Source organism: Aplidium turbinatum, chromosome 9 (assembly GCF_918807975.1).
Source record: "Aplidium turbinatum chromosome 9, kaAplTurb1.1, whole genome shotgun sequence".
Taxonomy (NCBI): Eukaryota; Metazoa; Chordata; class Ascidiacea; order Aplousobranchia; family Polyclinidae; genus Aplidium; species Aplidium turbinatum.
The window spans coordinates 4,650,460-4,676,671 of NC_137480.1; the positions used below are offsets into that span (position 1 = coordinate 4,650,460).

General features: G+C 37.7%; 1 protein-coding gene across 1 annotated transcript; it reads left to right on the forward strand.

Annotated features, from left to right (window-relative positions):
• Positions 1-1,098: 1,098 nt before the first annotated feature.
• LOC145777128 (uncharacterized) lies at positions 1,099-25,904 on the forward strand. The gene is made up of 14 exons (XM_082588425.1): positions 1,099-1,277; positions 1,725-1,875; positions 4,958-5,079; positions 5,734-5,866; positions 7,198-7,264; positions 8,948-9,812; positions 16,014-16,123; positions 17,078-17,208; positions 17,740-17,947; positions 20,876-20,986; positions 21,941-22,091; positions 22,764-22,915; positions 23,748-23,843; positions 24,294-25,904. Exons 1-14 carry the CDS (start codon positions 1,247-1,249, stop codon positions 24,462-24,464), a joined length of 2,499 nt encoding a protein of 832 aa, XP_082444551.1. The 5' UTR covers positions 1,099-1,246; the 3' UTR covers positions 24,465-25,904.
• The last annotated feature ends 308 nt before the right edge of the window (positions 25,905-26,212 follow it).

A 26,212-nucleotide genomic window follows, 5' to 3' on the forward strand; every position in this document is an offset into this window, starting at 1 on the left:
AAAATAAAACGTTTACGGATATCATTGATATGCAAAGCAGCTTGGCAACCTTCTTTAATAGGTGAAACCTATATCATATAGATATTTTCCATTCGGGATATTTTCTGTATACATATGGTTATTTGTCGATTACTTTTTTAGAACAACATTGCCCAGCAAAACAAAATGAAAAAATACTGAATAAAACAACTTCCAACACTTTAAGTTGTATATTTTAGCAAATGTTTTTACTAACTATATTGACCAATGACCATTGCCACTATAATTAACCCTTTTAAAACCGACTTTACAACAAATTATTTTCAATTAGTTTGTAATTTCTGGGCAAAGTTGTACAATTTTATGGTGTATCTTACAGGTTAACAAAACTGCTGTTGCATGCAAATAAATATTTCACATATTATATAAAGCTGCTGTGAGGAATTTGGAAATTGGAATATATGCAAGACTATGGAATTCAAGATATAATTGATGCTTCATATCATAGGTGGTTTCGGACATACAAATTTCATCAAAAACTTTCTTCTAACCTTAAGGCCAATGGCTAACTCTCACTTCAGAAATTCAATTTGAGCAAGTTTGTAAAACTTAGTATCGTGAGATTCTTCCAGGAACTAATAGATGATGTAGATGCCAAAAGTCTGTAAATTATTTTGCAATTTTGAATATATTTCTAGGTTATATATATATATATATATAATAAGCTAAAACCTTAATTGCTAAGGTAACAGGGATCAGTACGGTAGTCAGTAGATGTAACAGAAAATATATTTCGCACTTGTTAGTGCATCGTCAGTTCTGATCAATATATATATAATATATAATAGGTAGTTAAATCAAATATAGTTATTACTATCTGAAGCCTTTACAGACTGTTTCACCTAACGGATCATCAGAAGGTCTTATTCAAATAGAATCTATTCAAATAGATTCTATTTGAATAAGACCTTCTGATGATCCGTTAGGTGAAACAGTCTGTAAAGGCTTCAGATAGTAATAACTATATTTGATTTAATTCGATCTGCTTTGCTTTTTTGCTTAGCATTGAGCACTTTTTGTAGTATTAATAGTTTTCATTGTTTTAATAGGTAGTTATATATAATAGGTAGGATTATATCATAACTATCGTTGCTGCATTGTTAGTGAGATAATAAAGTGTGCCATTGTATGAAAACACAGTCATTTTCTATTTACCTATCTGGTGAAGAAAAGAAGTGCTGGTGTCTCATCACATTACTATAGAAACATGGGAAATGGTTGCACTTCTATCAGAGCAGGTACCATTTGAGTTTAAAACAACCTACGGTATTTGAGTTTATTGTGTTGTGTGGTCACTTGTTGCATGCCAACACATGAGGTGTGTTCCCCGTCTTTTGCTTGTAAAACCTATAAATAAAATCGGACTGTTAAAAGGATTGTTTTCTTTAACAATGTTCCTGAGATTATAAATTGTACTAAAGGAACAATGGAACATTGCAAACTAATTTTAGTTTTCCAACAGATTGTTGAATTTGCTTAGTTGTATCCTATGAAGCATTGCCCCTGTAATCACATTATGACGTATATAGACACAATAGATGCAAAATATAGTAATTTTTATTATTGCTTTTATACGTTTTTTTGTTCTGTGCAATTCAGCCTTTGACTTTGAAGCAAACAACTCAATTTAAGAAAGCTTCATCTTGAAACCTTTGTACTTAATATTGGGTTATTTATATTCAAAGCACAAGTTGTAGAGGCCAAACCAGAGCTTCCCAAATTGAAGTTAGTGGTAGTCGGCGAATCGTTATCTGGAAAAACTTGCATTGTCGAACGATTTCACAAGAATACTTACCAAAGGAATTATGAACCTACAAAGAATGTCAACATCATCAGGTGCTCATAGTGGAGTAATCGTTTATTACACTGAGCAGTCATCGTTTTTAGTCTTTTAGTAAACCACATTTGGTTGCATTATCCTTTTTAAGTGCAAGTAAAAATAGCTAAAACATGTAGCCTAACTAACTACTCATAATTAATGCAAAAGCAATCATAGAGAGGCTATTACCATCTAAACAACCTTTAGAATTAGGGTACTTTAATTTCAAATTAGTTGCCCCTTATAGTCGGCCATGGTTGCCCCAATAGCTTAGTTGGTAAAGCCCCCAGCTTTATTTATCAAGAAACTACAAGTTTAACTCTCGGGAGTGTGCAGTTGAGCATTAGCAATGCATTTTAAGGACTGCTCTTCATTCAGTGGTATGTAGTGGGTGGAATAAATTGACATGCGACTCCACTTCGACAACAAGCGCTGAAACTTCACACTGTCAATCAATCACGGTAACCACTTGTTCAAAGCCTCTACAAGTGATGAAGCTGCCAGGGTTAACTCTGCCAGGATTAATCTGCCAGGATTACCACTTCTTAGTTTCATTTACAGGTTTTTGGCTGCCAGGATTAATCTCCATTCTTCAGTCAGTTTCATTTAAATATCATCAATTGTACAATTATCTAAATATCTTTAGACTTGTAGTTGAATGAGTTTCGCTTTTAGCAGCATGATTGTTGCTTACTTCACAGTGTAGATTCAAACGATCTGTTATAGCCTGATGTTGCGGGTTCTTTTTGGCAATATCAAATTACACTAGCTTTCGGAACACAGTTCCCTAGTCATGTGCTATGACGAATGGTGTTGAAGTCAGTGAGTGGTTCTTTAAAGTGGCTCTTTGGTTTAGCTTGAGGCTGCCGGCTGTTGAGTTTTTGTGCTGTTAGGCGTTATTGCTGTGAGGTTTTGTTGGATCAGTTGATTAGTAGATTAGGTGACGTAGCTCTTCCCTTTCTGCGCGGTTGTTAACTTTAGGATTTTGTCTGCTAATGAATATGGCCTCTTTGAAACGTAATTGTACCGCATCATTTTTTCTTGCAATAATTTTAAATTCAAAGTCTGCGTGGCATTGCTGTTGGTGATCAAATACCGAACTTTCATCCGAGCTGAGATGTTCCCCGAGGCGGGAATGGAGTGGGCGGATCGTGCTTGATCAAGCTAAACCAAAGAGCCACTTTAAAGAACCACTCACTGACTTCAACACCATTCGTCATAGCACATGACTAGGGAACTGTGTTCCGAAAGCTAGTGTAATTTGATATTGCCAAAAAGAACCCGCAGCATCAGGCTATAACAGATCGTTTGAATCTACACTGTGAAGTAATCTTTAGACTTAATTAAATTTGAATTTAGTTGATGAAGAGATTACTTATTATTGCACTAGGAAAGTAGTATCTTGAAGCTTAGTCATGAATGGCACTTTTTAGTATTTGGTTTCAGGCAGTGCTGCACACTTTAATGATATGATTAACTTTTCACCGGTTGACTAGTACCTAAAAGTTTGTACCTGTACGATTTTGTGTAAATGTTTCCATTCATTTGGTTGTATAATGTATATATTGAATGTGAAAGTTGTATCGATGTGCTGTTTTACACAACGATATGTGTCAAATCTTGAATCGTACTGGTGTGGTCTTGTGAGTTTGTCTGGAACCAAATTTGCTTGGCTGCACTTGGGCTGACAATGGTGACTTGTTAAAGGGTAAACAGAAAGCTTTTGGACTTTTATGATTGTAAAAAGTAATTAAGTGAATAACTGAGTAAAACTGTTAGGTACGTGAAAAAGTTTATAATATCAAGTAAATTGTAGTTTCATTTACAGGTTTTTGGTATGTTCATGAGCTTTAGTACTGTCAAATAAAAATGAGTGAACGAGACATTTACGTTGGCTTTTACAATATGTGAGATGCAAATATAAATCATTAACTTTTTAGAAGTGGTCAATTAATGTGCTCTATAAGCTGAAAGACCTTTGACACAATAAAATTTGTGTGACAATTGAAAAAAAAACGACTGTACACGAATCGTCGAATAGAAACCATTGCTAATGGTGGTCTCAAACTTCTCCCTTTCAACATGTCAAAGAGTCAGCATAAAATAACCTATTTATTTCCAAAGACAAGGCAGTACAGCAAAACTTTTCAATCGCATGGAATGGCACACAGCTTGGATTAGATTTTTGCGATAGGAAAATTTGTCACGGTTGAGGTCAGATTCGATTGTCCATATGACAGTCAGAGTGTTGGGTATGAGATCGGAAGATATCTTACTTTCTGTATGAACAGCATATCAATGTCAAGCATTACCTTCTACCATGGTATCATGGACATATATATTATTTAAAAAACGTTTGTATCTCCCCTCGTTTTTTGTAGAATGGTCAACACAAAGTGCTGCACAAAGGATATTTTAGTTAATGCACTTGGTGAGATCAAACATCGGGTTTCAACTTTTCAAACGAAACTCAAGGGTGGTTGGATCAATTTGACCGTGATTGATGCAATTGAACAAATCGATTTAGCAATCTGCTGTATATAGTTTTTATTTGAAATTTATATTTGTAATACCTATTATATTTACTTAATATGGTCGAAAAAAAGTGTTTTGATGGATTTGTTGACTTTGGTATCTGATGAAAAATTTTAAGCTACTCTTACCTCCACTATTCAATGCTAGGTTTGTCACTCACATAAAATGCATGGCAAACTAAAAACTCTTTGCAATTGAAGACCTGAGTTGAAGAACTAAGTCCAAAATACGGTACGACTTTTGAGATAAAACAAGTTAAAGTTCTTCCAACGCTGTTTAATCGTTTATTTTTATGAAAGCACCAGCGCGTGTCATATTAATAATAATAATGGTGTTGCAAGCACAATAGTGCTTTTTCACCTTCGTGATAACTTACGTAGCAAAAAGAGCCATTTTTTAAATCAAATTTGGCGTGGGGAGTGGGGACAGGCATTGACCATCATACAACATAGTTTTAGTGATCTCAATTTCCACAAGTGTGACTTAAGTAGTTCTACAACTCAGGTCTTTTATTACTTTCTGTAGCACGTTACCATGCAAAACTAACTCTGATTTGTCTTGCAGCATTGTGAAGAAAGTGAATGTTCCCAACCAAGGAATTGTTTCTATTGAGCTCTGGGACGTCCCTGGCCATGAAAGCGTCGACTTAAGGAAAACTTATTACTTGGATGCTGATGCTGTCATTGGTATGTAGTGTTATTGCTTGTGATGTGGATAAGTACACGCAATTTTGGGATTCTTGGAAGAACAGGAGTATCTCACTCAGTGAACTTAGTGCTGAAGGAAGAGCGTATAGTGTTTTACCAGATGTTTTTCAAATTTCCAAAATTATTGTTCAAACGTTTATCAATTACCTTGCATTATTAGCACAGATGACTAGCTATAGGCCTCCCATTAAATGTATTTTGAGATTTCCAATTTTTTTGTCAAGTGCTTGGCGCAATAGTTGATAAAATTGAAGTGTCTAGGCAAGTTATAGATTCAGCATGCAAAATTACAAATACCAAACCTTACAAGAACAGCATTTTGTATAGTGCTGAGTTAAAAAAATCTGTCCATACTGTTCAGTGTTCACCCTATTTGTAGAAGTGAGTGACTTCTCGCATTTGTAGAATTCTCGCTTCCGTACCAACTTCTTAATCGTTTGTGAACAAGTTCTAACTAAATTGTTCATGATATTTGCAGTTTAAAGGATTTTTTTAATAGCCTACAGTTTCGTAAGAATATTTTTCCTACTCTCTTATTAAGGAGATTATTCTTACATGGATTGGACCAGCTTTGTTTAAATTTATTATATCCACTTTCGTTAAACTTTAAACGATTATAACTTTTTTATAAAGTTATCATCGATTTGTCTGACGAAGACGCGTACACCAGCGCCACCCAATGGAAGCGTGATGCCATGTCCCATGTACGACATACCACAGACAACATGTCTTCACATCCCGTCAATGATGGCAACACTGTCATAAGGTAAGATAACTTCGTTCACTACGTGGTTAGGTTTTTCACTGACACATCCATTCAACAAGTTTTCTGATCGTCTTTTCCGTAGCCAATTGCTTGTACAACTTGAGGCTATGCATTTCAATTATATACACTTATATATAGCTTAAGTAGGTCAGTGCGGGCACTCTTTTTAAATGTGTGAAACAATCTGCTGTTATCTCAGTTATTATTCGGTTACTCGGCCTATACATTTTCATGTGACTGTGAAAGAGATTTTTATGAAAATTGCGGCGTGAATTTCATATATTGCTTTAAAGCGATGTGTAAGTTACCGGACTTACATGCAATGTTGGCCAATTTAGCGCTAACATGCACCACTGACGGGGGGCTACGAACACCACGCCGTTGTATATGTATGCAGATGCATAACGAAGTATTAATAACAGATAGAATTATATACATAGGTATTTTCATCAAATTTCGTCTTTATTGCACTAAAACTAAACATACCAAACTGAATGACAGATGCTCTATACTGCAGAAAAGTGCAAATAAGCCTTGGCTCCTTTATGTCGTCATAAAATGTGTAAGACAATCCGCTTACGTCAATGGCTTTACCAAATAGCCCAGCCTGTGCAAATACAACAAAAAAGATAAGGCGGCTCTTTGATTAAATATTGGATTATTGGAAATCTGTTTGCCCAATCTTTGTATTCCATTATCAACGCACTAATTCAATTCCAGTCGAACCAACCTGGGTTGCCATGAACACCAACCGCAGCTATTTAGCAAGACAATCCGTGTCTCATTCTGTCTTACAAGTATAATGTTGTTGAAGCATATTACTTGTTTATGCTTTGATTCTTCTACTGCAGTGTAGGTTCCTTTCCATTACGAAACAAGTAGCGTATAGCTGTATGTTTAATTGTTTATTAGGGAGGTAGCCACGTCGGGGCTTTGAGAAGAAATTGCCCCCCCCCCCCCCTAATGCTATTCCAACATTTTAATGACATTGTGTTACAGGTTGAATGACGTTTCATAAATGTTTGACTGCATTCAGTAGCCTAGATTTTTTTAAAGACAAGCTCTTTATTTCGATCATTGAAATATTGCCCTACGAACAGTTGCTTCCCCCCCTAACATTTGCTTTCTAGCTAGTAGCTACGTCACATTCGTTATTGTTTAATTTAATACCTGCTCATGCGCACTCTGTGTCACATCTGTGTCAAGAAGTACACGTACTCCATATATTTCAGTGTCACCATCGTGCAACAGCTGCTTTGTTTTGACATTGTTTGTGCTGATTACATAGAGAAATCTCCGCTTTATTGTGTAAAACTAATTGTTTGCTTTAGGTCTGCACAAGTCAAGCCTAAAGTCGGAGCTGTTCCAGTTTTATTGCTTGGCAACAAATTTGACGTTGTAAGTTTTAGTGTTCTTGTTAGCCCTTGTTGCTTTAAAACTGTGCTGGTAATATTTTCTAGTACCTAGCATGCAAAAGGTGTCATAATTGCGGCATTTTTAAGCTTGTATAATGTTTATATTCATATGGAAAATTAAGTTTTGAGGACTTGCAAAAAATGTAATTACTTTGAAATGTAATTATTCTCAGGTATGACACCCAGGCCTTAAAACTCGTGTTTTTATCCGGCGGCCATCGTGGCCTACCGGGAGCTTCTCGGCGGCCAAATCTGCGTGCTTGGAGGCCAAAATACAAATAACGATAGCACAAGTAAATATAATTAAACTTGCAACAATGTTAAAATGATCACTTAGCGTTGTTGAAGTCTGGGCGACGTCCTGCAATAGAATCGTTGTACCACGCAGTAACTGCTTTATCGGGATTGTAATCCGGTATTGCGGGACCATCTAACGACACTAAATTGTTTCAACTGCTCGCTGCTCAGTAAATTGTTTCAACTGCATACCGCCTTTCATAAAACCTGGCCATTTATATCGTTATGATGTCACCATTGAGTGTGTGAAGTCACTAACCCACAGCGGAAACATTTCTCAACTCTGAAGGCACGTGTTTTCCCCTCGGATGTCAACTAACTTACCCAGACAACAAAATCCGTCATTTTTACATTGATTCTACGTTTGCAGTCGTTAAATCAAGGTAAAAGTGACGAATTTTGTTGTCTGGGTAGTTCTCCTTTTTCACAACGATTCAATGTCCGACAATATTGAATCTACATAAAAACGACAATATTGCCAGCCAATGTAAATTAGCACTTCAGATTAACACTTTGTTAAAATAAATGTCGGAATTACAAACAAGACTTATTGCTGGTGATCGCAGCTGGATATTTTCCATACAATAACAAATGTTCCTGCTCAATACAACAGTGGTGATTATGACGCGCTGACCTAATTCTGCGTCACTCTTTGATACTAGATATTTCCGACAGTTAATCCACGATCATTCTATTGCAAAATTAAATAATTAGCTAGAAGAAAGCGGCGGCCAAATTGGCCGACTGAGGAAGTAGCACTGGCGGTCATTCAAGCACTGCTTAGCGGCCATGGCCGCGATGGCCGCCGGCTGCTTTAAGGCTTGGACACCGCAAAATCGCTTTCTTCTCCTTTTCTAACAGTAGCTTGCTGACGTTGTTCAGGGAAATTGCTTCCTTTAACTGGCTTTACGATAAAATCTTTTGAACAATTCTCGAAAGCGTTATAAAATCAGACCTTTTTTATATTTTATGAACAAGTAAACGACTCAAGAATTGGTTTACTTTCACATTTATCTGACAAGCTTACGTCATTATAATTTATGTAGGAGTGGAGTAGGCTATGCTATACGACCAAGTTTTTTTTTTTTTTTTGCAAAGTCACGATGTCGCAAACTTTCCTTTATTCCAGCAGATCAATATGCTTGCGAAACGTTTGGGCCGTCTGCGAATCATTGAAGGTTTGCTTGCACAACCCTAATTTTATCGGAAAGTCCTCCTAAAAGAAATGTTTCAACTTTTAAAGGTTTCTTGAACAGATCGATATTGTTTTTTTACCTGTTACATTATATTAGAAGGGAATATCCCAAGTCTTAAGAAACATGCAGCAAGTAATGAAGCCAAAAATTTAAACTGAAATTTTTCATTCCAGGCAAAAGAGACCTTTCTCCGCAAGCAATATTCCATGTGCAATGGTAATTCGTCTAAAGTTACTTTTACCAGCTACCAAGAAAACAAAAGAAAACTAAGTGGCACTAATGGAGGTTCAACTGGACGTAAGCCATCAGTAGCCTCCAGCAAGTCCCATGAAAATGAACACAAGCACACGGATATACATCCTGCAATAGATAATGATGACGATAAAATGAAGAACACTTTTGATAGCGTCGCTGATACACTTCCTCTTGAAAAAGATAAAGTGCTTGACAAAGAAGACACAATGGCAGTAGAAGTTGATACTCCTCCTGAAGAACCAGCGTTAGAGAAGAAGCTAACCTCAGAGACTACTGGAACTTCCGAGACTACGCATCACGTGAACAACAGTAATGATCTCGAAAAAACAAATGCTGTTGAAGAAAGGATGGATTGCGATCCTCCAGTTGAAGAAAATAATGTTGGAGATGAAAAGATAAAAGAAAGTGATAAAGAACAACAGGATAGTAAGGCAAGTGAAGATGTGGCTAATGAAATAGATAACAAGAAAGAAGAAGAAACGAAAAAAGAAGTCGAAACTGGTGAAAATAAAAATAAAGCGGAAGAACACAACAGTGTCACAATGAACAATGAAGACCCGCTTCAAGAGGAAGAAGATCAACCTAATCTTCCTGAAGAAACAAACGGAATCCCTGAATCTACAAGTGCAAAGGAAACACGTGAAGTTCAATCTGAAACTGCAACAGAAAATGGTCAAGTAACTCCACCGAAAACCCCAGTTGTTATTGAAGACTCCACCACAGAGGAGGATTTTAGCAATGAAAATAAGGAAAAATCATCTGTTAAAGGCAGCCTAACAACAGGTAATATAACGCTAAATACAAAATTAAAAAGAATGTACCATGTAGGAGAATTATCTTGATATGGCGTTAAAGTGTATTGTTAGCACCTGTTTGGTCATTGAGGGTATTTGCATTGGGAATTAAAGCATCTCAATCATCATTGTTAAAGCGTCTCAAATCGTAATTTATCTGTTTTATCGCTACTTTTGGTCTGTTTTCACATTGTCACAATTGAGTAGTCCTGGCAACTAACGTGACAACAAAAGCTATCATGTCTTTGAAAAGCACTTATGTATTGATGTCTTGTTTTAATATAGCTTTGTATTCATCGCATTCGCAGGTATGGTCTGCTTTTAGCGTTTTACTGCTCTGTCGATTCCTGTCCTGTCTTTGTGCTAGAAGCCCAAGAAAGCACAGTTTGTCATTTAACAAATGAAATAGTTCTTCAATATGTCCCATTGTAGTTTCGAACCCATATCTACCTGCTTTAGGGGGACATTTTGCGGAATGGCCCGTTTCGGCGAGTCCGATTCGGCGAGTTCAATTCGGCTAGTCCGATTTGGCGAGTTTTTGAATTTTTTTTTTAAATTATCGGGTACCGCAGCCTGATTATCATTGCCGTTTTAGGGTTAGGGGTTAGAGGTTAGGGTTGGAGTTAGGGGCTTAAGGGTTAGGGGGTTAAGGGTTAGGGTGTTAAGGGTTAGGATGTTAAGGGTTAGGGGTTAAGGGTTAGGGGTTAAGGGTTAGGGGTTAAGGGTTAGGGGGTTAGGAGGTTAAGGGTTAGGAGGTTAAGGGTTAGGAGGTTAAGGGTTAGGGGGTTAAAGGTTAGGAGGTTAAGGAGGATTAGGGGGTTAAGGGTTAGGGAGTTAAGGGTTAGGGGGTTATTTGAACGTTTAGCGACGTTAAAACGATTTAAAAGCGGCGATGATAATTAGGCTACGGTACCCGATAATTTAAAACAAAAATTCGAAAAATCGCCGAATAGGGCACTCGCCGAAAAGGGCTCTTGCCGAATAGGGCACTCGCCGAATCGGACTAGCCGAATTGGACTCGCCGAATCGGACTCGCCAAATAGTAGCAGACCCGACATTTCGTGCATTAGTGATCGGTTAAAACGTGCCTTTGCCAACAAAGCATGCGCATTCACAATCATACACAAGTCCTGAATGGAAAAGTGTGTATCCATTTCCAGTAATTATCGCTGGTTGAATATGCAATGCATGTGTTAATTTCTTGTTACAGTAGCTTTCCCGCTTGGCAGAGGTGACCGATTTCTTCCAAAATCTGTTCTAATTTTAATCAATTGTGCTATCCTTGTCTGGCTCATCGGGAACGATATAATTAACATACCCTTACTGATAAAGCCGCTATACTATGATTTGGCCTTTAGCAGCCTGCCAATGTAGTTCTAGAACACAACTTTTTCGGGATAATGAAAAGATAAAGTCTCGGTGAAGAGACTGAAACAAGGAGGAAGAAATCAACTTATTAGCATTTAGTTCTACTTTGATTAAGTTGACGCAACTCAGCATGTAACCTCAGTTTCTATTCTTCCCCACCACCACACCACCCAGTTGTAGCAACAAAGTTTTAAGTTGTGCCTATTGTGAGGAAACTTACAACAACATTCTTCATGTGCTCGCGCATTCTTTCCGTGAGTTTTATTATAAACAACTTCTGCTTTCATCGAAATTCTCAGCACATCGTAAAAACTCTTTACGGTGTGCTAGCAAAACAACACATGCTGGTCATATCAAAACAATGAAGTGTTATGTTATTAAAAATTGATCCATGGCATTGAGAGTTGCGTGTAATAACTTAGTTGCAATATCTAAAAGTAACAAAGCACTGCTTCAAGCAAGTTTGAGGCCTTTTGATCGCTCATTTGTTTTCGCAGTTTGTTTTTATTGGTATATATCTTTAACAACAGCGGTTTTATTGTATTCAGCCGAATCTTTGCCCAGATTATAATTTAAGGAATATTTTTTGAATTAATACGTGATGTTTATTTGTTGCTACACGGCCGGGTGTTGGCTTAGATTTTTTTTTCTTTGTACAAAGTACCATTACTATCTTGATGTCGAGAGGAGCTGCGTTTCACCCTTGAGTCAGTGCCGGTAGAATAGACTGTCTGCCTGAACATATGTGCAGTAGGGTGCATCAGCTGCCCCATATTTTTGAAAAATACTAACATCGCATTTCTTCTATTGCCTAAACTGTTAGACTGGGTGAGAAAATCAGTGTGTGAAAATGCTATAAAGTTTTGTGAACATTTAGGTATGCCACATGGCCCTAATGTTATTGAATGGTAACTCTTGTGCAATTTCACCTCTTTTAACTCAAAAAGTCACGTTCTAGTTCACAACTCTGAATTTAGCGCTACTAAAGTATGCATGTACGGCACAATATTTTATACTAATTGATATTTAGAATATCATAATGATTGGGTTCTGTCCTGTATAGCAGGGTAGGATGCAAAATCATGCAATGCACAAACATTCACGGCCTTGGGTAGCTAAATTAGGCTCTGAATAATCTGGTGTTCCAGTAAGCTTAGTTTAAGAATATATATGATCTTGGCCATCCAAATGTAAAGCACCCGGCCTCATGAAATTGACTGGTTGATTTGGATCCAAGTAGCCCAAGCACAAATGAATAAATTCTTTATACGGTACATAGTTATCACGTTTAAACGTCTCCTGCGCTCTGAATAACCTCAGAACATCTTCTTTCAGCTGTAATACTAATACTTTCGCTTCTTCATCAAAATTAGATATGTCCAGCCTAGCTAGTTTTTCAGCCGAGCAATGTGGAATCATTCCCCAGTTTTTGCGTAGTCTTACAAACAACATCATATCAGGGCATGTTGATGTCTCTATTTTTAGCTCATTGAAAACATGAGTAATCACCACTTCACCTATGTGGTGCCTGCATCCAGACCATAAAATGGGTCGATCCAACTGCTGCTGCAGGCTAATACATGCCACCGATGCAGGTCCAGTGTTACTTGAAGTGGTATCAAACACTAAATTTACAATGCACTTCGAGCAGTCCCATTGTTCAATCAAATCAGCTGAAACTTTTGCAACTATTTCACCAGTTTTACGGTCTGTTCCAGGTTCATAACTAGGAATGCTCAGAATTTTCATTTCCTTTGTAGTGCCAGCTGCTATAACTACTCGCTCCTCTTTCTCATTTATATCAGTTAGTTTGCATTGCAGCTTCAAATCCCAATGGAGGGATAACAGTTTTGGTGCAGTCCATTTTTCTTTCACAAAACTTGCATTTCTTTTCCCACTTTTCGTCTGGTGCGATCCGCTGAAGAATGTGATGTCACTACCTTCGAGGTGTCACCTCCAACTTCTTCTATAAAAGCTTCTGTAAATGCAGCTTGCTGAGCTTGGGTCCTTTTTATGCGTGTCGCAAGAGATACTAGCTTTTGGGACTGTAAAATATCATGAGGTATAAATGCCTGTGTAGTGTACCTGTTACCTTTGTACGTTTGTGGCTTCGGATAGCTTTTGGTTGATCGGACGAGGTACATGTATCTTCACTTTCACTATCGTCTAAGACTGCTGTGCTGGTGTTTGCACTCATATCAGAAAGTGCTTTTTCATGACGTCGAGTCTCAGCCTCCTTGCGTGCTTGGCGGCGCTGAACCAAATAAGCTTGTTTCTTATCACACGACCCAAAAGTTGCTACTCTATCAGTTTGCATGGATTTTAGGAACTATGTCATCTTCATTTTTAATCAGTTTTTCAACATCTGTAGGCCACAGTCGAAAAGTCTTTGACAAACTTAAATTACTGGCTTCTAACTTCTTCATCACTAATGGAGTTTGTTTTCTGTTAGCTGGAATGTCACGAAGTTTCTTATTGCCCTTTAAGGCATAAAGTTTAGAAGCCTGAAATTTAGTTCGATTAGTTTTGGCTCCATCTTCAACGTGATACAGCATGCAACATAATACTTCATAGACGGTGGCAGTTTGCTTCCTGTAATTTCTGCATCATCAACAAACAGTCCTTTACCTACATCAAAAATATTTGAACATTGTCGAGTTTTTGGTGTTTGGGTGGGTGATTTCACACCTGTTCCACTTGTCTTTAACAGAGTTGGTCTTAAGCAACAGAAAATGCTGAAAAATGGAGGATTTACAACACAAAGCGAAAATTAAATGCACTGGATATCTATCTGAAAACTAGGATGTTGAATAGCCTACTAAACCTGTTCTGGTATCTACCATACCTGAACCTATCCTATTTTGCACTATATAATATAACAATGAAAATCAGCGATATTACCTCAATACCTCATTACAGTTTATTTGAGCACCGAGCAATTTAATTGCATACATGTTACTGGATCCGGGTTGCCAGATTTAAATTTGATATTCTGCCAAACAGTGTCCAAAAATCTTCCAAAATCATTTTTAATCTGCCAAACCAATTATGCATAGTTTACCCCTAAGATAAACTGAAATGAAACCCACTAAAATAAACTAATATGCTTTCTATTTTTAGATGTCATAGTTACTTCGTTAAAAGCAAATGATTACAACGTAAACATAACCACCATTTATTTCACAAACGACAAGATAGAACAACAATTTTGTCAAAAATTCAATGGAATTCAACACGAGTTTTATGAATCTGTTAAACTTAAGAATTCTGACTCAAAATTTCGCTGCCAAACAGCTTAAAATTCTGCTAAATTTCTCAAATTTTGCAATAAAATCTGCTAAGTGGCAACCCTGTACGGTAGGCTACTGGATCAATCTTTATGTTCTGTGTGGCATACCTAAACGTTGAAAGAATTAAATGATATTTTACCACACATTCTAATTAATATAGCCTAACAATTTAAACAATAGAAGAAATAAAAATTGCATGGTTGCGGCTCCTGATGCACCCTAATGTGCAGCAGCCATTGTGTTGTTCGGCCATCCAATTCACGCAGATTATACACCCTGTTTAGGGCGCAGTAGATTATGTAGCTGATGGTGTTGTTCGTGGATTTATTTTTGCAGTGTTTTTGTGCACATTTATTCGTTCATTAATGTACTCGGTTGCATCTCTATGCTTCTACGCTATCACCGTATGCTTTGTAAACCGCTTAGTACTTCCATACAATGGATACAGCGCTATATAAAAACACTCATGATCATTATTATGAATTTGTAATGTAGTATCAGCATGAGCCTTTGTATATTTACAAACTAGCATATTCATGTAACAAAAGTTCCAGATATCCCGGTGTATTGCGGGTCCTGTGCAGACGCACAGTTTTTTATCTATAGCTTTATCCCTGGGCGAAAAAATCTCTACTGTTCGATCGGTTGTGGTTCCTGTTCCGTAATATAAACGCTTGGAATGATATATAACGTTTTAATTTTTTTAGTTCTTCATTATAACAATCACTCATCAAATTGTTAATGTCGAAGTCTTGTCCGATTTATAAGGAAATAGACAAACAAAACAAAGTAACTTTTGCGAGTTTAACATGTTTTCTTACTAAAAGATATAACATAATTAAAAATCAACTCAAACGTTTTCGACATGTACGTGTGTCCTCATCAGGAATTATTTAAATCTGCAATATACATAAAATGAAAAATTATCTGACTATGCAGTAACGACACTGTACTGAAAAGCACAAACTGAACAAATGATATACAGTAAGAATGATTACGAGTAAATTATGCGGTGGGAAGCAGATCACATGAGGTGTAAACTACAGACATTGACAAACAATTAGAACACACACAAAAATGTTTCCGATTTGTTGAATCTGATCTGTTACCCGCCGTATAATTTACTTGTTACAATCATTGTTGTATCACTTGTTCAGTTTGTGCTTTTTTAGTACGGAGTGTCGTCAGATAATTTTTAATTTTTTGTATATTGCAGATTTAAATAATTCCTGATGAGGACACACGTACGTGTCGAAAACGTTTGAGTTGATTTTTTAATTATGTTATATCTCTTTGTAATAAAACATGTTAAACCCGCTAAAGTTACTTTGTTTTGTTTGTCCATGGTTCAATGAAGAAAACTCTCTACTAAAGCAAGGAAATAAAGCCCAACTTTTTGTAATGCCATGTAATCCCACTAGGTACAGTAGGTGAACAGAAGAGAACCAGTGAAAATGACAGCGCCATGTCAGCGATAATCCACTCATGACCACTTTGTTTGGTCAAGATTAACTTTCTTTGTTGTTTCGCAGAAGACAATGGCGAAGTTCATAGACAAAGAAAGTTAAAGAAAATCTTCCCTAAAGACCTCTTGGTGAAAGAGAATGGAAATATTGACACAGATAATAAAGATAAGATCCAGGTGAAACTGATTTGATAATTATTGAAAAACTTTTTACTGAAGTTGTGTGTTTCTAAAGGTAGAAAATGCGTGCATGTTGTATTCAAGTTTTGTCTTGATGTCATTTCATTATTCTAAGAATATCTATGAATGATTTCTTAAGTCTTGGCTGCTTTGATAAGTCATGAGCAAGGTTTTGGAGATTGGAAATTGCCCACCACTCTGCTCCATGAGGTATCGTTAGCTGATGTTTGATGAGTGGAAGTTAATTTCTAACCTTGCCCTGCGTGGACTGTTGCGACATGCTTTTGCTGTGGTATCATTTGTCCACTCTTGCGACTACCGGCAACATCACTTCGGTTATTTCACTCGCCGACAACACTAATCGAACCTGCGTCTGTGGATGTCCTCATTACTCTGTCAAACTGAAGATAAAGCTTCTATGGTGGTTTCTCTACTCAAGAATGAAAATATTAGGACTGTTCCAAACGAGCTTGCTTTGTTATAGGAAATGAAGATTCACAAATTTAATCTAAAATGAAACAAAATCAATCCAGTGAATTGTATGTGAAAACAAAATGAGATATTTGGAACCACGCTTTGTTCTGAAACAATCTGAATAATTGATTGATATTTAAATGGTTTCATTTTGAATTTACAACTAAACAAAATCTCTTTTCTTTCGAATTGAAACGAAACCAAGGCGAAATATTTACTTTTGGAATAGTTTTCTAAATAGAATATTCGTCTGATTCGGATTGCGACTCTATACGCTGCATTGACACTGTCTGCTTTGTAAAGCACTAAGGAGCAACGCATTCTGCGATGGATACAGCGCTCTATAAAAACAAGCACAATTAGTCAATTATTATTAATAGCAACGCGCCGAAATATCAAAGTATGGGATAAATAAATCGAGATACCGCGTGTTTTGCTGGCATATGAATTCATATTTTGTTATTTCCTTTTATTCAGAAGAAAGATTTGAACATGAATCTTCTAGAGGTGAGCTCCCAACTGACTGAGTCTGTCAGCATGATCTCGTTACTGCCACCTTGTGTCGAACAACTCGAATCATTTGCCGAAGAAAATGGTTTTGTTGCGGGGTAATCTTCGCTGTTGCAGATATTGTTCGTCTTGGTACCGTTGCATTTACTGCCTCGGTTGAATTTTAATGTGCTCACTTATCTCAGGCCTAACTTTGTTCTGCTTTGATGGTTTGACCTTTGGGTCTGGCCTGGGGCGTACACTATGGTCCATCGTATGTAAATTTCATTTACCACCTTGTTATGCATCAGCTCATTAAGGTATTGATTTGTGTAATGCGCTCTTCCATGTGTTGAAAGCGTTATAGGGCCACAACCGCCACATGTAGTTTTCATAGGTCATGCATACATAGAAGTTTGTCGCATGAGCCATGTTTTATATTTCTCATGATCCCAACAATGTAACTAAAACGCAATTATGTCAATGTAACATTACATTACATGATTCAACGTTTGCAGACGTTGAATCAATGTAAAAATGACGGAATTTGCTGTCTTGAAACGTCTCTTACGTAAAATTTACAAAAAAACTTAAATTCTTGATTCTTTTTGCCATTGGAATTGTAAAAGGTTTCTTTCGTAACTCCTTAGGATTCCAGTATCTGCCAAGGATGCGAAGGGGGGAGTCCACGAAGCCCTGCAGTCTCTCATCCGGCATGTCATCAGTAAGAGGAGGGAGAACCTGACCGAAAGAAAACGTAAAACCGACGAAATGTCGGTCCGCTCTCGACTCAGCGTGTCCAAGAGGACAAGGAAGACACCGAACCGTTCATTAAATGAAGACTTCGAACCACTCCAGGCAAGCGGCCTTGCGAAGACACGACTTTGCCTGATTTAAATCTTAGGGCGGAATTCAGATTTGCGTCTCAAAATAAGTCAGTGTTATGCGTAAGTCAGACTTATATAGGCCAGGCTTATACGAGAAGCTTATTTGCGATGCAGAAACTCGACTTACGCGCGACTTATATAAGACCGTATTAAGCCTCTTTGTTTTCGCGCGAAAGAGAAACTGCTATAGCAACTCTTTGGTTGAGGTAATGAAGCGTGAAACTGAAGGCTGTAAAGCTGAGCTACATTCCTGCTGAACCACCAAATAAGGCAATGTTGTGCTTTAAACTCACAACTAGAAAAAAGCACTTTTTTATGATGTTGAAATACGTTATAGTTGCATCAGTAAGTCGTTCGTTAACTAACGTAGATGCCAAGTAATCCATGATGCAACAGATCTAGCACAAAAAGTTTATTCACAAGCAAGGAATACTCATTTAACAATGAAACAACGTTATGCCAATATGCACATGGCTTTCGTTTACAATAATTTATAAATTTGAAAGAATCAGGTTACTCAAGTTATTTTTGATGCCTAAATAGGAAAGTTTTGACTTTGCTTGCACAATCATGGCCATGATTGACACATGATGCGCGGATTTTTGACAACAGCATCATTCGAGATAGATTTGAGAATGGAGAAATTGATGGAATCCTATTGGGTGACAATGGGTATGCACCGAGAAATACGCGCTACAATTCTGCAAACAGAACTTTGACTAACCCCGGCCAAGTCGCCATCGCTTCTCTGGAAATGGCCAGTTGCAAAAAATCGAAGGCTTATCAATAGCTGCAGTATGGGCGGTATTGCATGCGATCAGGCTGTCAACGTTTCGTCATTTTTAAACAAATCAAAGAGTTCCATAGTTGCAGTTTTGCTAAGACGGAAACGTTGACAAAACTGCTTGTCGCTAAGTTGATTAAAAAGATCTGCATGATCGCGAACAGGCCTTTCAATGTGAATATTTGCATACTCTTCATCGAAGAGTTGCCTAAAAGCAATGGTTTGCAAATTTGTGAGAAAACAAAAATACAATTATATGCAATAATATACTGTGACCTAAGTATCAAACCAAAACCTGTGTCAATAACGCCAAGTTTCAGATGGACTAACTAACCCTAACTTTTTCAGCTGATCTGTGGTCCTTTCAGTAGAGCTGTTCGCGTTAAAAACTTTAGTTAAATCATTCCTCTCTTGATTATTTTGGAAAGGCTTTTTTATCATTTTTTTTATTTATTTTCCACCACTGGAAAGTCTTTGATGAGGTCAATAAGCAGTTGGCGTTCAGAATCGTTGTAATTAAATCCTCTTGGTATTTTTATTGAAATAAGAAATGATAATGCAATTTACATTAAAGGGTTACGGGAATTTGTATAAACTATGTTTATCTAAAAGCGCAGTAAACTCTCTCATCAAGTTGCTCACTGAATTTAAAGCAGTAGTTCATATCTTAGCGATAGTTAACTGACGCGAAGAAGTGTTTGCGTATAGCTGAGCTATATTCATGCTAAATCAACAAATAATGCAATGTTGTGCTATTTAAATCTACAACTAGAAAAAAGTCGTTTTTTGTGACGTTGAAATAAAAACGTTGTAGTTGCATCAGTAAGTTGTTCGTTAACGTAGATGCCAAGTAATCCATGACGCAACAGATCTGGCACAAAAATTTCCTTCACAAGCAAGTAATACTCATTAAGCACTGAAACAACGTTAAGACAACGTTATGCCAATACGCACATGGTTTTCGTTTGCAATAATTCATCAATTTGAAAGAATCAGATGACTCAGGTTATTTTTGATGCCTTGAAAGTTAAAAATAGTACAATTGTAGGAATACTGTTGCCAGTTTATGACTAAAAGAGCGGCGCATAGACTCCCTTTGGTCTGAAAACTGTCAAATGTAAGATAGTTAATAGACTTGTTTTTTCCTGGCATTGCAGACAAAGGAAAAAGTATGACCAATCACAATTGTATGTTTGCAAAAGTGATGTTACAAGCAGTATTACTAAACTGCGTGTCAGCGTCTGGTTATTCAACAACACAAAATAGGCATTTCAAAATTTACACCACCAGCAATAACACTAGTAACCTACTATTGTCAGCGTCTGAAAGAAGTCTAGTTATTCAACAATCAAGCCAACTGTCAGACCGAATTTCTGCCTGCAACCAAGCTAAGATAACAGGCACACCTGCTTCACATTAAAAACTATCAAAAAAGTCTCGTGGCCTTTGCACCAGACGGTCTATTTTTAAAAAAAATGCTGTAACAAACCTCCTACTTTCAATACCTCCAGTATTAGCCAAACACTTTTCCTTCAACAGAGGCTTAAACCACCTCCGCAGGTGGCTTATATCTTTCGGCTTTTAAGCCGAGTATAAGCCTTGCTAAAGCGTAAGTCTGCTTTCTGAATCGCAAAATCGACGCTTAGCGCAGACTTTTGTCCAGACAGACTTAAGCCGCCTTAAGTCTGGTTTCTGAATTCCGCCCTTAGCTTTTCAAATTTTAATCTCCGCTTAGTTTAGTGAATCTTGTAATGCGAGTCAATGTTTTTCTAAGTAAAAGATCGTGCAGTTGAACCACCTAATGCAGGCTAACTTCTATAAAGGTCTTGTTTATTTCAGAACAGATAGTTTAGACCCGAAAAAGTACAAATTCTGTTTCAGCTTTTGAGTTTTTACAGATTGTTTTGAAAAAAATACGTTGTTTGATTTTATATTTTTGATCAAATAAACGCGTTTAATAAAAACAGAAAACGTAAAAAACACTCACACCTTTAGCTATCGTAGGTCCTCCATGGTTTTTCGTTTTACGCAGTATGATGTTTTTCGTGTATTTTATAGAACAAACGTGATATAGAACCGTAATATTTGGAGATAATTTTGTGTCTTTATCCACAGGAGGTTGGGATCACAGAGATTGATGAAGTGTTGACTTCTTGTAACTCCGCTTTAAGAGATAGCGAGATTCTCTCCACTTCCTTCAGGGAGGCCATCCATGACTTTAAGCGAGTACGTGAGATGGTTATGCAATGTAATGTTGGTTTTGTTTTTTCAATCAGCACACGTTAGTTGCATATTCCTGTTTTGTTACATTCAAAAGAAGGAAATCTCAGGCATGGCCGTTGAAACGATAATTTGGGCCCGGTACCAATAAGACTCTTGGGTCCCAAATTCACTCTCTTTCAAGAAAAGGGGCCATCTCCAATGAAACAAGGTGGTTTCTTCAAGTTCCCGAGGCCCTTGGAATGGTTACGGGCCCCTAAACTTATCCCGGGCCTGGGTCTTAAAGTCCCCTCTGAACCCCCCTACCAGCGCTACTGATCTCAGGTAGTTGTATAGTCATTTTTATTCCACTTTGCACGAGTGGGGTTTAACTCTTTCTACCATCTGGTAATGTGCGTGAAGGAACAAGTTATTATCGAACATCGGGGCTCACAGCGGAATCCCAGGTCAGAGTAGTTTCGTCCAGTTCCGCAACATCGTGTCTTACATTCGTATCTCGTTTGTAAGGCACAATACGTCATGCGTGTTACAGCAGTGCTACATGAAATTAGCCTGACCTGGCTTTGCACTGTATTCCCTAACAAAAGAAAGACCTATAGAAGGGAAATTGCTTGTTATTGTACTTCCCGAGTTGGCCGCTTTGTCTGGACAAATTCAATTGACAGGCAAAAGCAGCGGTTGAGAACTATGTGGCAAGAACTAATGGTGCGGTACTAATGAGCCCAGCCTCATGGGCGAAACACGTATCTATCGCTGAGTTCTTGCTACACTCGACTGCCGAGAAACACATGTTTTTGGGAAAGAGTCTTGATGGCTAGTGTGGAGGCTACACCAGTATGGTTGGCGAAACACAATGCTTGCTGTTTTATATTGCGTAGTCAGGTAGTGCTGACGTCAGGAAGGTCGCTCCTTCTCAACTGGACAAATTAAAATTGTGACTGATTGTTTTGATTGGAGCAGGAGTGTTACTCGAGGAAGCTGATTGGTGGAAAGCAGGTCAGCATGGAGGAATGTGTCTCAGCCCTGAAGGAGGCTGTCGAGTCGTCACGGGCCACTAGCCACGAGAAGAATGACGTCAGATTGGCCTTGCTCATGCGTGACAGCGAGCCAAGTGAGAAGTTTATCTAGATATCTTTTACAGATATTTTCTGCTAGTTAGCAATTGACTCTTTACGTCAACAGTTGTTCTCAAAAACTTCTGGATGTTTGGTGTGTCTTAACGTCTAATTAAATTGCTTGGCACGTGGATGGCCTCTTCCATTTACATTAGGCTACTGTGGCAGCGTGCACTGCCAGGTGCAGCATTAATTGCTTTGTTTTCGATTACTTTGGTGTTTACATCGAGAGCTGTTTATACAAAAAAACTTTTGTCAAAGTCAACGCTGCTACATTGCGCAAGTATTTGTTTTCTTAGAATGGTCGAGTTTATGGTGAAGTAAAATGTAAGCAGCGTTGATGCCGGTCCGATTTATGATTTAACATCTTCTTCTTCATCGTGTGTCACGCGGCCGTAGCCTGGAGCATCACGCAAGCTCTTGCTCTATCATTGAACTCGGCCAAATCCTGCGCAGAGCACCTTTCTTTTAGGTCAGGGCATTCGAGTAGATGTTGCATTGTTTGCTCCTGTCCGCATTTGCAACTTGTGCTCCGCATGGAATACCACCAGTGTCTCATCAAGGTTTTACATCTGCCAATGCCAGTTCAGTGCCAATACCATTTAACTTCTAACACTTCAAGCGACCCTGATATTTTTCATCAACGGCAGCCTTGCATTGCATTGCAGGCTTCACTCTTGTGGATACGAAGATGAACGGTTTCGTCAACCTTCAGGTTACCGATGAAAACCATGAATACATCAGCCTGTCTACCGATGACAACGGACCATTGCCCCTGTCGGCCGATGTGGTGGCAGTGATAAAGGTGTACCATGAAAAAGTAAGTATTTGAGGAATACTGCAATGGTTGAACGAGTTGAATTTTGACATTTAATCCACTGTTGTCCGCGTTAGTTTAAGACGAGCTTGAAACTGTCTGTTCACCACAAGCAAGATAACTAAGAAAACGAGTTTCGCGCTTTTGTTTTGTTCAGTTGGAAACTTTTGAAAACACCTGTTGAAAACACAAATTTTCAGTATAGTTGTCGCTTTTAGAAATCCATATTTGTCGCCGTTGTTAAATTGGTGATGCTTTGACAGACGCAAGTTGTAATTGCATTGGTTTATTTCGGTATTTTGTTTCGGTTAAGATAGTTTTTTTGTTTTTATCTTGCGAAACACCACTGCATGTCAACATTTAATCTTATATCTTTGTTAACTGATAGCTTACGTGTCACTTACTTTGGTTATAAGCAAATTGTTCGTAAGCAATTGTTCGTAAAGCAATTGTTCGTAAGCAATTGTTCGTAAAACAATTGTTCGTAAACTGTTTTTCGTAAAATGAAATCCGTAAAACAATTGTTCGTAAAGCATTTCTTCGTATACATCAAATTTTAACTGCATGCACGAAAAAATGCTTTACGAACAATTGCTTACGAACAATTTGTCGGACACCACTTACTTTGCAACTAAAGCAATGTCATGGTTTGTATGACGGCTCAATTTAGAAAGTTTGTTGTTCTCGCACAATCATGCTCTTGAACGGCTGTGAAAACCCTCGGCTAGGAATTTTGGATTGGCACTTGGGATATGCTTCGTTTCATTGATCTGATGAATGGATTTAGTTATTCAAAAGCTGTTTGTATTTCTTGCTTCACTAACGCACTTTTTAGGTCCATCCCGTATGTAGTGAGATTATGATGAGATCTTCGGAACTAGAGCGTGTATTGCAACAACACTTTGATCAAATTTCTTCTAAAGAGGAAAAGGTATGTTGTTCCTTACAACTGAATGTTTGGTAAAACTTTTCAGCACAAGGCTTTGGCACGGTCGAATTACCATTTTGAACTTTTTGCCTGGCTAAAATCATCTCAAAATATGCTGCAATCCTGAGAAAGCATGAGGCGAATAAGGCGCTGGCTTTCTCATCAGACGGTTCTGGTTTTACACCCGGTTCTGATGATTGAAAATACCGCTCACCTCTAGCCAGGATGTAATAAATTGAGTAAACGTTGTTGATGAAGAAAAAGGCGGCCGAGAGAAGGGAGCTGGCCACCCTACTAATGCCAAATCCTTTGTATGATGACAACCTTATCGTCCGCCGACGCTGGATAGCGGGTATCGAACCACCTTCACCGTCCATATCTGATAAATTTTCTTAACTTTAGATGTTTCTAAATTACTTGTTGTCAATTCATTTTATTGTCTTTCTCTTGAAGGCTTGGGAAATGGCCGTGGCTGCCGGTCACTTGCAATCCAACGTCCGTCGAATACTGACAGGGGTGGCCCAAGGCAAAGCAAGGGTCCGGGGCACTTTGGAACAGATCAAGGAGACTTCACGTGTCGTTAGCACCACGCAAACTAAAATCAGGGCAGCTTTGCTGTTTTAAATAAATTTCTATAAGGTATCGCTAAGTTGTGGCAGCACAGCATAAATATAATGTATTTTGACGTTGGGTCAATGAAAGAGGTACATTTCACTCACTTTTGCTCATTTAAGACGCTTTGAACTTCGCACACAGTGATCTTTGTTTTGTGAAGAGATTTATATGCTAGATGTTTATTTTTTTAAAGTTTTGTTTAGATATCAGCCTCACATTTTACTTTTATTTATAACCTTGATCCATGCAGTGTCTTTGTACTACCATGACTACGAATAGTAGTGATACAAATCATGGCCTTAGCTGACTTAACCTTTCAATTACGCTGCATCACTTAGCTACAATCTAAATCTTCTTTTGTAAGGAAACTGCTGTTATTGTTTTTGCATTTTATTGATGACTTTTTCACTATTGAAGTGATGCTTTGAGCCTTTCTTAGTGCGCTCTCTATCTTCACACTATGCACTTGTTTTGTAATTACTGATAGTTTATTCATAGCTTTCAATTTTTTTTATATGTCGATATATAGATTACAGCACTGGTGTTAGATGTTTTGTCAAATTTATTTCGAATCACTTCAAGTTTGTGTCATATTCGTTACATCAATGAGACGTTCTTTGGCATTTGTAAAATGTATTTAAAAAATGAAGCAAAATGCTTGGAAATCGTAAATTTTGTAAAAAAAAGTTTAAATTCGATATTTTTTAACCGGAAACTTCTTCAGTTTAAATCGATTTTCATACATTCTTCTAGCTTATAGACCTAAATGGAGTTTTGTACTGTATCATCCCATAAATCTGTGATCGAATGGAAAGAGCAGTAATTTAAGTCACGCCAAGGCCAACAATTGTTGACTTTTTTACTAAACGTGGTGTGGATTGTGGTGACGTTACAGAGTTCTATTATATTTTTGTGCCAACTTGGAACATAATTCTTTTGCAGTAACTTAGCAGGGTGCTTGAAGGGGGAGAATGCAGTATTTTGTGACTAAACAAAACATGAGACACTTGTTGAAATATTTTTTTTGGGGGGACGATCGCTAAACCTTAACATCTTCAGAGACTGGTCTTTTGCTTTCTTAATCTTTTCTTGCGATAGTCGTCTGCTCAGGTGGAAACTAAGCTGTAGTGTTGCCCCCCAAATATTGTTTTCTAAACCCGTAGCCTATCTGTTTGTGTGTCTTTGTTTTTAATTTGTACAAATCATAAACTTGAACAATTTTAAATCTATGATACTAAAACTGCTCTCATCTTCAAAAATAATAAAATCGACGTTTATCTTCTATTCTTTTCTTTTTGCATCAGTGCCGAATTACACTTTTGTCAATTCTTAAACTTTTGTTTATTTTGGTGGCTCTCTTACTGCATGCTGAAGTTTTGTGGAGAAATCTGCGCCGTTTGCATTGCTTTCAATCGTTTACATTTCATTAGAGAAATAGATCTTAGACATTGCCGAGCAATTTGTGGCATGGGTATCGACTTGTCGTTTAGTGTTTAGAAGATGTAAGGAGATAAGGCAAGACCAATTTGTTTTACTCCTTCATTAAAACTACAGGTGGATCTAGCCTATGGACAGGGCCTCCAAGAGCCCTGCCGGGCCCCGGTGCAGATGTTGCTGCCGGGCCCCCCAGCGCGACATGTCGCGTGATCTCACAAATCACAAGCAAAATTTGTGGTGCGAGTAAATCCACAAGGCCAATGCACACATGGTGTTCTGAACAGTGTTTCTATTTTAATATCAGATCTGTTTAAACTATA

Excerpts from the sequence above, each read along its gene's own strand:
- LOC145777128 (XM_082588425.1), top strand. The coding sequence starts at position 1,247 with ATGGGAAATGGTTGCACTTCTATCAGAGCAG. Across the intron at positions 16,124-17,077 it reads ATAATAAAGATAAGATCCAG|AAGAAAGATTTGAACATGAA; the intron begins GTGAAACTGATT and ends CCTTTTATTCAG. Across the intron at positions 22,916-23,747 it reads TAAAGGTGTACCATGAAAAA|GTCCATCCCGTATGTAGTGA; the intron begins GTAAGTATTTGA and ends CGCACTTTTTAG.